Source organism: Salmo salar, chromosome ssa20 (genome assembly GCF_905237065.1).
Source record: "Salmo salar chromosome ssa20, Ssal_v3.1, whole genome shotgun sequence".
Classification (NCBI taxonomy): domain Eukaryota; kingdom Metazoa; phylum Chordata; class Actinopteri; order Salmoniformes; family Salmonidae; genus Salmo; species Salmo salar.
In genome coordinates, this window is record NC_059461.1 from 60,600,807 (window position 1) to 60,612,547 (window position 11,741).

Below are 11,741 nucleotides of genomic sequence, written 5' to 3' on the forward strand. Positions count from 1 at the left end.
GTTGTGGTGTCTTTGTCTGCTAGCGGTCGTCGTGCTGCTGTGTGAACTGAGCAGGAGAATCTTAATCAAGCTACTAGCTCCCAGAGGGCTATGTCTGTCTGCAGTTTACGCCATGGAGCTGGTCTCTACACTGCAGCCGTGTATCTGCAACCTAGAGCTGCGTCTGCTGGGAGAGGTGGGCCGGCTGCAGCCTCAGTTCTGTCTCAGCCTCACCTATCTGGCAAGAACACCTACCTGGCATCTGTGGTCCATGGCCTCACCTTCCATGGAGCCCTGGGAACCCCTGTAGCACGCTGGAACACACCTACCAGGGACACCTCACTGCCTGGTTCTATTCTATTCTATTGTTCTCTCTATATAATGGATACATTTTCTATTATATTGTGGATTCTATGAAAGGGATAGCTATTTTAGTTTATTCTGTATGATGGATAGTATTTCTTTCTTTGGTATATGTATAATGTATTCTAGTCTATCTATAATGACATTCTATTCTATTATATTGCTGTCTTTCTATAATGAATATGCATTCTATGGATAATGGATACATATTCTATTCTCCTTTATTCTATTTAGGAGTGGCGAAGATGGTGCTCCAGTTCATGGCAGCTAGCGTGGCTCGTACCATGCTACAGGGGCTGTGGGCCCTCAGTCTCTCTGACCTGCACCTGAGACACACACTCCAGGGCTTACAATGCATCAGCCCCATCCACACAGACACACACACCAGCCTGGTGCTCCCCGGCCCTCTGGTCACTGCTGCAGCCGTGGAGCCTTTGCCATGCAGACCTCCTTCACACCACACACACACACACACACACACACACACACACACACACACACACACACACACACACAGAGGTGAACTATGGGGTCCCCTTTTTTTTTAAACTATTTATCTGACATTACTCCCACTCTCCTCTTCCCTCCTCTTTTTTGCCTATTCTCTGTCCTTGTCCCTCCAATTCTTTCTCCTCTTCCCTTTTCTCTTTTTATGCCTCTTCCCTACACTTGTGTTCTGCCTCATCTAGCTCTCCTCTTCCCATCCTCTTTCACTCTCTCTCCTGTAGGTATGATGTGTTATGTCCTGTTGTTTGATCAGATGATGTCTGGTAGAGCTTCTCCCTACCACCTCCTTCTGGCTAACAAGAGGAAGTGACCCTGGATCAGATTCATTAGTGCACACTGTAGCGAAACCATTTGGCAACAAAAAACATTTAACAACAAAACAATTTCTTATTGGACGAGTTCAGGTAGTTCCTCCACTTTTCGGTTTGTTTTCTTTTGTTTGTTATCTATTGCCCTGGACTCACCATCCATCCCTATGGACCGAAGACCCTGATGCATAGTGACCTCTTTAAAACTAAGCACATTCAAACAAAAAAGACTGTATATTGAGATGTTTTTTAACCTAATATGATTTGTGCAGTGGTGGCTGGTGGCATTTAAAAATTGAGCTGGAACGTGTTTGATACCATTTCATTCACTCTATTCCAGACATTTTTATGAGCCATCCTCCCCTCAGCAGCATTCTCTGTATTTGTGTAGCATTGATGTAAAAAGTCGATTTCTGTAGTTAGTGTTAATAGCATCTTTATAACGCTTTGAGAAAGTAATTTATGTACAGTTCTACAATAGATATGATGCCTATGGCCAACCGTCCCAAGTCGCTCCTTCGCAGTCCACACACTCCACTGGTTTCCAGTCGAAGCTCGCATCCACTACGAGACCATGGTACTTGCTTACAGTTTAGCAAAAGGAACTGCCCCTCCCTACCTTCAGGCTATGCTCAAATCCTACACCCCAACCCGAGCACTCTGTTCTGCCACCTCTGGTCTCTTGGACCTCCCACACCTACGAGAGGGAAGCTCCCGCTCAGCTTAGTCCAAGCTCTCCTCTGTCCTGACACCCCTTAAATAATCCCCCCCATGCTATGACTGTGATGTGGTTGTCCCACCTAGCTATCTTAAAATGAATGCACTAACTAGAAGTCGGTCTGGCTAAGAGCATCTGCTAAATTACTAAAATGTAATGTAAATGTATGCAAACTGTGTCAGACCGTGGTCAATGATAAAAAAAAAGGTCCTCTGACAATAGTTTTGATGCATTACATTGTTGAAATTAACAGCTGAAATGATTGGAGTTGAATTGCTTTTCCAATCATTAAGATGGTGTGAGTAGCTTCGGTTGGTAGCTGGCTTGCTACACTGGATGCATAACCTTTGCAGAGCGAGAGTAGCTGCTATTTATTTAAATGAAACATGCTTGTCGAACATCTCATTCCAAAATCACGGGCATTAATATGGAGTTGGTCCCCCCTTTGCTGCTATAAACAGCCTCCACTCTTCTGGAAAGGCTTTCCACTAGATTTTGGAACATTGCTGCGGGGACTTGCTTCCATTCAGCCACAACAGCATATGAGGTCAGACACTAATGTTGGACGATTAGGCTTGGCTCGCTGTCGGCGTTCCAATTCATCCCAAAGGTGTTCGATGGGGTTGAGGTCAGGGCTCTGTGCAGGCCAGTCAAGTTCTTCCACACTGATCTCGACAAACCATTTCTGTATGGATCTCGCTTTGTGCACGGGGGCATTGTCATGCTGAAACAGGAAAGGGCCTTCCCCAAACTATTGCCACAAAGTTGGAAGCACAGAATCATCTAGAATGTAATGTAAGATTTCCCTTCACTGGAACTAAGGGGCCTAGCCCGAACCATGAAAAACAGCCCCAGACAATTATTCGTCCTCCACCAAACTTTACAGTTGACACTATGCATTCGGGCAGGTAGCGTTCTCCTGGCATCCGCCAACCCCAGATTTGTCCGTCGTACTGCCAGATGGTGAAGCGTGATTCATCACTCCAGAGAATGCGTTTCCACTGCTCCAGTGTCCAATGGCGGGTAGCTTTGCACCACTCCAGCCGACGCTTGGCATTGCACATGGTGATCTTAGCCTTGCATGCGGCTGCTCGGCTATTGAAACCCATTTCATGAAGTTCCCACGAACAGTTATTGCACTGACATTGCTTCCAGAGGCAGTTTGGAACTCGGTAGTGAGTGTTGCAACCTAAGAGATACGATTTTTACACGCCAACGCGCTTCAGCACTCGGCGGTCCCGTTCTGTGAGCTTGTGTGGCCGACCACTTTGTTGCTCCTAGATGTTTCCACTTCACAATAACAACACTTACAGTTGACTGTGGCAGCTCTAGCAGGGCAGAAATGTTATGAACTGACTTGTTGGGAAGGTAGCATCCTATGATTGTGCCACGTTGAAAGTCACTGATCTCTTCAGTAAGGCCATTCTACTGCCAATGTTTGTCTATGGAGATCACATGGCTGCGTGCTCGATTTTATACACCTGTCAGCAATGAGTGTGGCTCAAATAGCCAAATCCACAAATTTGAAGGGGTGTCCACATATTTGTGGTGATGTATTTGTAAGTGCTCTGTGAGAGGCTTGCGTTGCAGTGTTAAACTTATGCTCTGGTTCAATTTTCAAGATTGACACAACACCTCACCCAAGAACAATAGTTTAAAGTGGCTCTCGCTCTGCTCATGCTGCCTAAAAGCGAAGCAAAGCAAATAAGAAACCTTGGTTTCTGTGGCTAGTCCCCGTCTAGTGCGGGGACTCCCAAACTTTTTCACAAAAATTACCACAATATTTACAGGCAATTTTTTTTTTTTTAAGAGTTAGCTAATGTGGGCTAGTTGATCTGGACATTTCTGACAAGTTATAAATAGCTCTCTAAGGTATGTAATGACTAGCATGACAAGAGGAACTGATGATGCACTACCCAATTTTATTACAAATGTCAAGAATACGTTTGAAGTCGGACTGCGCCCCCCCTCTCCCCACAATTTGGGAACCACTGGTCTAGGTTGCTGCCTCTGGTGCACATGTACCGCTTCGAATTCGGCCCAAAGCCATTTCAGCACACTCCTCTTTTTAATAAACAAACAAAGACATGAAAAATATTTAAACTAAATAACATTTCCAGATGCACCAGTGGAGCTCCTACATTACTCCTCTGGAATGTGCACAGAAGAAACACCTTGTTCTTTATTCAAAAACACGTGTGTTTAATGAAGAGATTTCATACAAAGCCAACACTGTTCCCTGTTGGGGAAATCTCAGTACAACTGGTCTTCAGTTGTACTTCAGGTACAAAACTGTGTATGTTGAGATGAACAGAAAATCAGGAAGTGGAGAGATTGTATTCTCCTCCAATCCCACAAGTGCTTTGACTGGCAGTAGAGTTGAGTTCCATCTGGGAGAAGGAGAGGGGGAGAGAGAGAGTGAGAGACTTAACTACAGTATGGTAAGCAGGTCCATAAGGTTGGCAGCAGGATGTGGATTACAAGGTGATAAACACAAAACATCAAACGTACTGATAATTACAACGTAGTATTATGATATGTTATTACTAGTGGTCTACGTCTGCATCTTCAAACTGTCCGGCCATCGTCGACCCTGCATCCACCTCCATCCCATCTGCAAAGACAGACAAAGAAATAGAACGACTAGAATAGACAAAGCAGACTCATCAGCCAATATACTGATTATCATTAAACACATACTGCTTTCTTCATGCTCATGTGTCTATAATAGGTTTGGGCTATACTTAGTACTTCATACATGCTGGTCAATCAGTTATTTTTCAAGGAAGAGCAAGGGGCTCTGAACACCCCCCCCCATCAACCTTATGTAAATGTCCCGTTTACATAAGTACTTCAGACCCTTCACTTGGTGCTTTGTTGAAGCACCTTTGGCAGCGATTACAGCCTTGATTCTTCTTGGGTATGACCCTACAAGCTTGGCATACGTGTACTTGGGGAGTTTCTCCCATTCTTCTCTGCAGATCCTCTCAAACTCTGTCAGGTTGGATGGGGAGCGTTGCTGCACAGCCATTTTCAGTTCTCTCCAGAGATGTTCGATCAGGTTCAAGCCCGGGCTCTGGCTGGGACTTGAAGCCACATTGTCTTGGCTGTGTGCTTAGGGTCGTTGTCCTACTGGAAGGTGAACCTTCGCCCCAGTTGGAGGTCCGGAGCACTCTAAAGCAGGTTTTCATCAAGGATCTCTCTGTACTTCGCTCCGTAATCTTTCCCTCGATCATGACTAGTCTCCCAGTCCCTGAAAAACATGAACAAGCTTCACCGTAGGTATGGTGCCAGCTTTCCTCCAGACGTGACGCTTGGCAATAAGGCCAAAGAGTTCAATCTTGGTTTCATCAGACCAGAGAATCTTGTTTCTCATGGTCTGAGAGTCCTTTAGGTGTGTGTTGTCATGTGCCTTTTACCGAGGAATGGCTTCCACCTGGCCACTCTACCATAAAGGCCTGATTGGTGGAGTGCTGCAGATGGTTGTCCTATCTCCACAGAGGATCTCTGGAGCTCTATCAAGAGTGACCATCGGGATCTTGGTCACCTCCCTGACCAAAGGCCCTTCTCCCCTGATTGCTCAGTTTGGCCAGGCGGCCAGCTCTACAGACAATTCCTTCGACCTCATAACTTGGTTTTTGCTCTGACATGCACGGTCAACTGGGGGACCTTATATTGACAGGTGTGTGACTTTCCAAATCATGTCCAATCAATTGAATTTACCACAGGTAGACTACAATTAAGTTGTAGAACATCAAGGATGACCAATGGAAACAGGATGCACCTGAGCTCAATTGAGTCTAATAGCAAAGCGTCTAAAACCTTATTTACATAAGTAATCTTTATTTTTTATAAATTAGCAAACATTTCTAAAAACCTGTTTTTGCTTTGCCATTATGGGGAAGTGTGTGATTTTTATTTAATACATTTTAGAATATGGCTCTAACGTAAGAAAATGTGTAAAAAGTCAAGGGGTCTGAATACTTTCCGAATGCACGGTATACGGAGTTATATTAACTTACTACGCTAAGATATAGATACAGTTGAAGTCGTACGTTTACATACACTTAGGTTGGAGTCATTAACACTCGTTTTTCAACCCCTCCACAAATGTCTTGTTAACAAACTATAGTTTGGGCAAGTCAGTTAGGAAATATACTGTGTACATGACACAAGCAATTATTCCAACAATTGTTTACAGACAGATTATTTCACTGTATCACAATTCCAGTGGGTCAGAAGTTAACATACACAGAGTTGACTGTGCCTTTAAACAGCTTGGAAAATTCCAGAAAATGATGTCATGGCTTTAGAAGCTTCTGATAGGCTAATTGACATAATTTGAGTCAATTGGAGGTGTACCAGTGGATGTATTTCAAGGCCTACCTTCAAACTCTGTGCCTCTTTGCTTGACATCATGGGGAAATCAAAAGAAAATCAGCCAAGACCAAGACCTCTGAAAAGAATTGTAGACCTCCACAAGTCTGGTTCATCCTTGGGAGCAATTTCCAAACACCCTTAAGGTACCACGTTCATCTGTACAAACAATAGTACGCAAGTATAAACACCATGGGACCGCGCAGTCATCATACCGCTAAGGAAGGAGACGCGTTCTGTCTCCTAGAGATGAACGTACTTTGGTGAGAAAAGTGCAAATTAATCCCACAACAACAGTAAAGGACCTTGAAGATGCTGGAGGAAACAGGTACAAAAGTATCTATATCTACAGTAAAACAAGTCCTATATCGACATAACCTGAAAGGGCGCTCAGCAAGGAAGAAGCCACTGCTCCAAAACCGCCATAAAAAAGCCAGACTACAGTTTGCAACTGCACATGGGGACAAAGATCATACTTTTTGGAGAAATGTCCTCTAGTCTGATGAAACAAAAATAGAACTGCTTGGCCATAATGACCATCGTTATGTTTGGAGGAAAAAAGGGGAGGCTTGCAAGTCGAAGAACACCATCCAAACCGTGAAGCACGGGGGTGGCAGCATCATGTTGTGGGGGTGTTTTGCTGCAGGAGGGACTGGTGCACTTCACAAAATAGATGGCATCATGAGGAATGAAAATTGTGGATATATTGAAGCAACATCAAGACATCAGTCAGGAAGTTAAAGCTTGGTCGCAAATGGGTCTTCCAAATGGACAATGTCCCCAAGCATACTTCCAAAGTTGTGGCAAAATGGCTTAAGGACAACAAAGTCAAGGTATTGGAGTGGCCATCACAAAGCCCTGACCTCAATCCTATAGAGAATTTGTGGGCAGAACTGTAAAAGCGTGTGCGAGCAAGGAGGCCTACAAACCTGACTCCGTTACACCAGCTCTGTCAGGAGGAATGGGCCAAAATTCACCCAACTTATTGTGGGAATCTACCTGAAACGTTTGACCCAAGTTAAACAATTTAAATGCAATGCTACCAAATACTAATTGAATGTATGTAAACATCTAACCCACTGGGAATGTGATGAAAGAAATAAAAGCTGAAATAAATCACTCTACTATTATTCTGACATTTCACATTCTTAAAATAAAGTGGTGATCCTAACTGACATAAAACAGGGAATTTTACTAAGATTAAATGTCAGGAATTGTGGAAAAACTGAGTTTAAATGTAGTTGGTTAAGGTGCATGTAAACTTCCGACTTCAACTGCAGATATTTACACTATACACTATACTGACAGTACATTATCTCTCCAGTACATTATATCTCCAGAACATTATTGGTGGAAGATCGCAGCGACCGGTGAGTATATAGGGCTTTTTGCTAATCTCTGACATACAGAGCTACAGATAAACCTGTGCATTTATTCCAACATACAACACAAAATTATACAAATAATAATCTGTTTCATAATATTTAATTTGTTACCAGTAGTTAAACTGATGGAAGTATGATTGCTTTAAAAGTTAAAAAGGTATGATGTCTGCGCATTACAAAATGTGTGTGTGCATTACAAAAACACCAGTGGCTCATGAGTCACTACTGTCAGGTTGCAACACAACCTGACAGTAGAAATGGTTCAAAATCATACCTTTTTAACTTTTAAAGCAATCATACTTCCATCAGTTTAACTACCGGTAACAAATTACATTTTATGAAACAGATTATTATTTGTATAATTTTGTGTTGCATGTTGGAATAAATGCACAGGTTTGGAATTTGATGTGTTGCAGGGAAGTGGGAACAGGTACCATGTAATCAACATGGAGAAAGAGACAAGGTGAAGGAGCTATTAAGGAGATCAAAAATATACCACCCAATAGGAAAGAGATTGAGGGAGAAAAGATGCTATGAGAGGGAAAGAGAGATGGCACAAAAGACAGAAAAGATAGAAGTGAAAGAAGTTAGAGATTTGCATAAATAGGGAAGAGATGGTACGAAAGAGATTCTAGCAGAGGGAAAATATGATACGAGAAAGTAATAAAGAAATGGAAGGAGAGTGAGAAAAAGTGCCGGAAGAGGGAGAAGAGATGCCCCTGGTGAAAAGACTGAGGAACAGCATGGAGAAGCCAATTCAAAGTGAGTGCACCTCAACCATCATATATTTAGGCAGTTTTTTTGTTTAACTTCATGCCCAAGGAGCCCCACCAAGTTAAAGGAGAAGACTGGGGTGCCTGATTATGTTGTGCTATATTTCAGGTGTGTTGTAGAATACATTTTAATCTATTGTTTAGGTTCATGTTAGAATGGCATCTTTAGGTTGAAAAATTACTCCTTCTCAGAGGTATTTTTATTCTTTTGTAGTGATGGGAGATAAGTCAGTGGCAGGCAGAGAAGTTGGAGAACCATCCGGTGCTCAAGAGGAGAAGGACCAATTACCAGAATCAGGCTGACTTCAATGCTCTTATTGTAACTTCTAGAGGACTCCATGGCTAAGTTCCTGCTCATGACAGACATGCGCCCAAGGAGCTAGTCTCATAATGTTTTTTTTTAACCAATCTTACACCAGTCCTTTGAACTTATGTTTTTGTATGCATCTTATATTGTATTATGTTACGTTCTGTTTGTAAGGCATTTGCTGTTATGTAGCAACTATGTCGAGTGGGATCATTGTTACTATCCTCTGGCGCCATCTGGTGATTGTTACAATACACCACTAACAAGCGGAGCCAAGAACCTCCGCTGTGTATTATTTATATACTCATGCTGAAATGTTGCCTAGGGATTAAAAAAAATATATATATACTGTTTCAGTGTGTGACCTACCCTCGTATCCTGTGTTTGAGTATTTGTGTGACCTATCCTTGTACGATACGTGTGTGACCCACCGTCAAACTCTCCATTGGCCTCATCAGTGCGGACCCCAGCCATGTGAAAGGTGTTAGCAACAGACTGAGCTAACATGCCCTCCAGTCTCTGTAGAGTAGCCTGGCCTTCAGCCGTCAGACCCGACACACCCTCCTCATATGTACAGAACGACGGGATATCACCCTGACCATGCTCTGCAGGATAAAGAGAGAGAATACCACCTGTGAGTGCGTACCTGCGTGTGTAGTAGTAGCAGCTGATAGGGTGAGTGCATAGTTGTTAGGCTTCTTACCTGCCTCTTTTCCGTTGAAGGGAGAAAGAAGGTGGAGATACAATGTTAGTATTATCTTCTTTATTACTCCATCTATGTGAGATTGTAAACTGTCTGTAAAAGCGTGTGTACTGTTTGTAGAACTGTGTGTGTGCTTGTATAAATGAGTGTGTGTGTGTTACACACCTGCTTCTTCCACATCGTACTCATCTCCGTCAAAGTCCCCGTCGGAGTCTTCATCATCCGGGTCTGGGTGCAGGGCCTGACACTCACACATCGCTGAAAACATAGACTCCACTGGACACACACACACGTTAGGGAAATCTGGGTCCTAGTGCTAGCTAGCATAGTGATTACAAACTAGAGCTGAATGTCAAAGAATGCGAGAGCCAAAAGCTTTAGACAGCCCTAATGCATGTGTCTAGTGAGATGTTTGAACTTGTTATTGACTACTGTACAGCACTTGTTGTATTATATATGGAAGATGTTATTATAAGTGACCTGCTTAATAAAGATGTATTTACTTTAATTTAGCCCTGCCCTACTAGCCATCCCTCTCCCCTCTGACTTACATGCTGCCTTGTCTCTAGGGACGAAGCGGATCTCTGTGATCCCCTCAGACTCATCTTCCTCACTGCTGTTATCCTCATTCTCCTGATCATGGGCATTCTCCTGCATCTCTGCTTCGTTCTCATCTGGGGAACACAGAACTTCTTACTCGTTCACAAGTTTGCGTTACACCGAGTTTGATATTTACCATGATGGATAGGTGTGTCTCACCGTTGAGTTTGGTGTTGACCATGACGTATAGATGTTCCTGTGGGTAGGTGCTGAAGTCTCGTGAGATGGCGTGCAGGCTGATAGTGGGGTACTCTAGAGAGAAGCCCATCCCTGATCCGTCAAACCACGACAATCGCCTGGAAAACACAGGAAAGCAACATTTTGACTACTAGTCACGAGGTGAAAACTCATTGTATTTCCTTGATTCGTCACGTCTCCCCTCATAGCCTCCTCAAAACAGAGGAAACTCATATCTTCCCCGCCAATGTGCTTTGAAAAGGAGACAAGGAGGGAGGGTGTGAGTCAAGGAAATGTGAGGAATCAATTAAATACAATGGAGAGCCACTCCAAGTCACTGACTAGATAGCCAACTAACGTGAGACAAAATGCAAGTTCATGGTGCTCAAGTTAATACTTTCAAAGGAAAAACACATAAGACAAATGTAAGTCTTGAAACTTCCTGATTTTAGGACTTTAAATAAATTAGCTAGCATGCTAACAATGCTATCTAACTTAGCTAGTTATCCACAATATCGTCGCATACGTTTCAGCAACGTAGAGCGTTCCTGCGCCGAGACCCTTCCCGTCCAACACCGCCATGGTCTCGGCTTGTTCATGCCGGACTCCCTCGCTGGGTGGAGGGACACTCCTTAGCAAAACCATCCTCAGAAACTGATGGAGATGACGGCCAGAGAAAACGCTCGTTTGGGTCGGTCCGGAACTGTCAACAACACTGCGCTTCTGTGACCTGGTTGGCTATTTCGTTTCCCAAAGATGCCTATTTAACGCTGCTGGACATAAACTGATATCTAGACGTTTGTGCAGGGAAGACGATATAGCTAGTCAACTAGCTATCGATAGCCTGAAGAGTTAACGTTAGTTAGAATATGCATTCAGTATACATTCCCCAGAAACATTAGTGCCACTAGCTCGCTTGGTGGTATTTAGTCGACCCAGCTCCCCACGCTGCTTTCACTGCTAGCTAGTAGCTAACGTTGCAGTTCTTATTATACCTCAGCGGTAACTAGTTACCCAGTATCCCCGCCAAGAACATAGGTTTCCACTAGTTACCACAGCCACAAAGTAAAAAAAAATGGCTCTTAAATTCATCAACATCGAAAAGGTGCTTTTTGGTCTTAATTTAAGGTTTGGATCCTTTATTATAGCTCAGGGTACGGTTTCAAATCAAATTTGTAAAACAATGCGAGGTTTGACTTTGTGGGTGTGGTAACTAGTGACTACAAAGAGTAGAGACAGATATTAGAGAAAGGAGAGGGAGAAGGAACATCAACCGCAAGAAAACATTACCGCCAACTACAGGTCGGGGGTTATATACGAGGAAGTGATGATTTCCCTCTTCCTACTAGGCGCGCGAAAAGTAAAAATGCAACAACATATGTTCCTCGCTTTGACGTTTGGCTATAACAATGCAAACAAGCTGCTATACGATCGTATGTACCAACAGACAAGTACCAGAGCAAGACTTGTATTTATTCCTTAAGATAAGACCCGCCGTAAAGCCTGGATAGACTCTAGTCTGAGTATGTCTCTTATCTAACGTT

General features: G+C 43.3%; 1 protein-coding gene across 2 annotated transcripts; it reads right to left on the minus strand.

Moving 5' to 3' along the window:
* Window positions 1-3,777: 3,777 nt before the first annotated feature.
* On the minus strand, window positions 3,778-11,406 carry LOC106581011 (methylosome subunit pICln). 2 transcript variants are annotated; one of them, XM_014162666.2, is made up of 8 exons: window positions 10,724-11,406; window positions 10,180-10,316; window positions 9,972-10,094; window positions 9,586-9,696; window positions 9,421-9,426; window positions 9,149-9,322; window positions 4,387-4,489; window positions 3,778-4,265 (listed from the first exon to the last, which is right to left on the minus strand). In XM_014162666.2, exons 1-7 carry the CDS (start codon window positions 10,840-10,842, stop codon window positions 4,422-4,424), a joined length of 738 nt encoding a protein of 245 aa, XP_014018141.2. In that variant the 5' UTR covers window positions 10,843-11,406; the 3' UTR covers window positions 3,778-4,265; window positions 4,387-4,421. The 2 variants fall into 2 exon arrangements, with proteins under 2 accessions (XP_014018141.2, XP_014018139.2); XM_014162664.2 differs by having other exon boundaries at window positions 4,423-4,489; window positions 10,724-11,405.
* Between the last annotated feature and the right edge of the window lie 335 nt (window positions 11,407-11,741).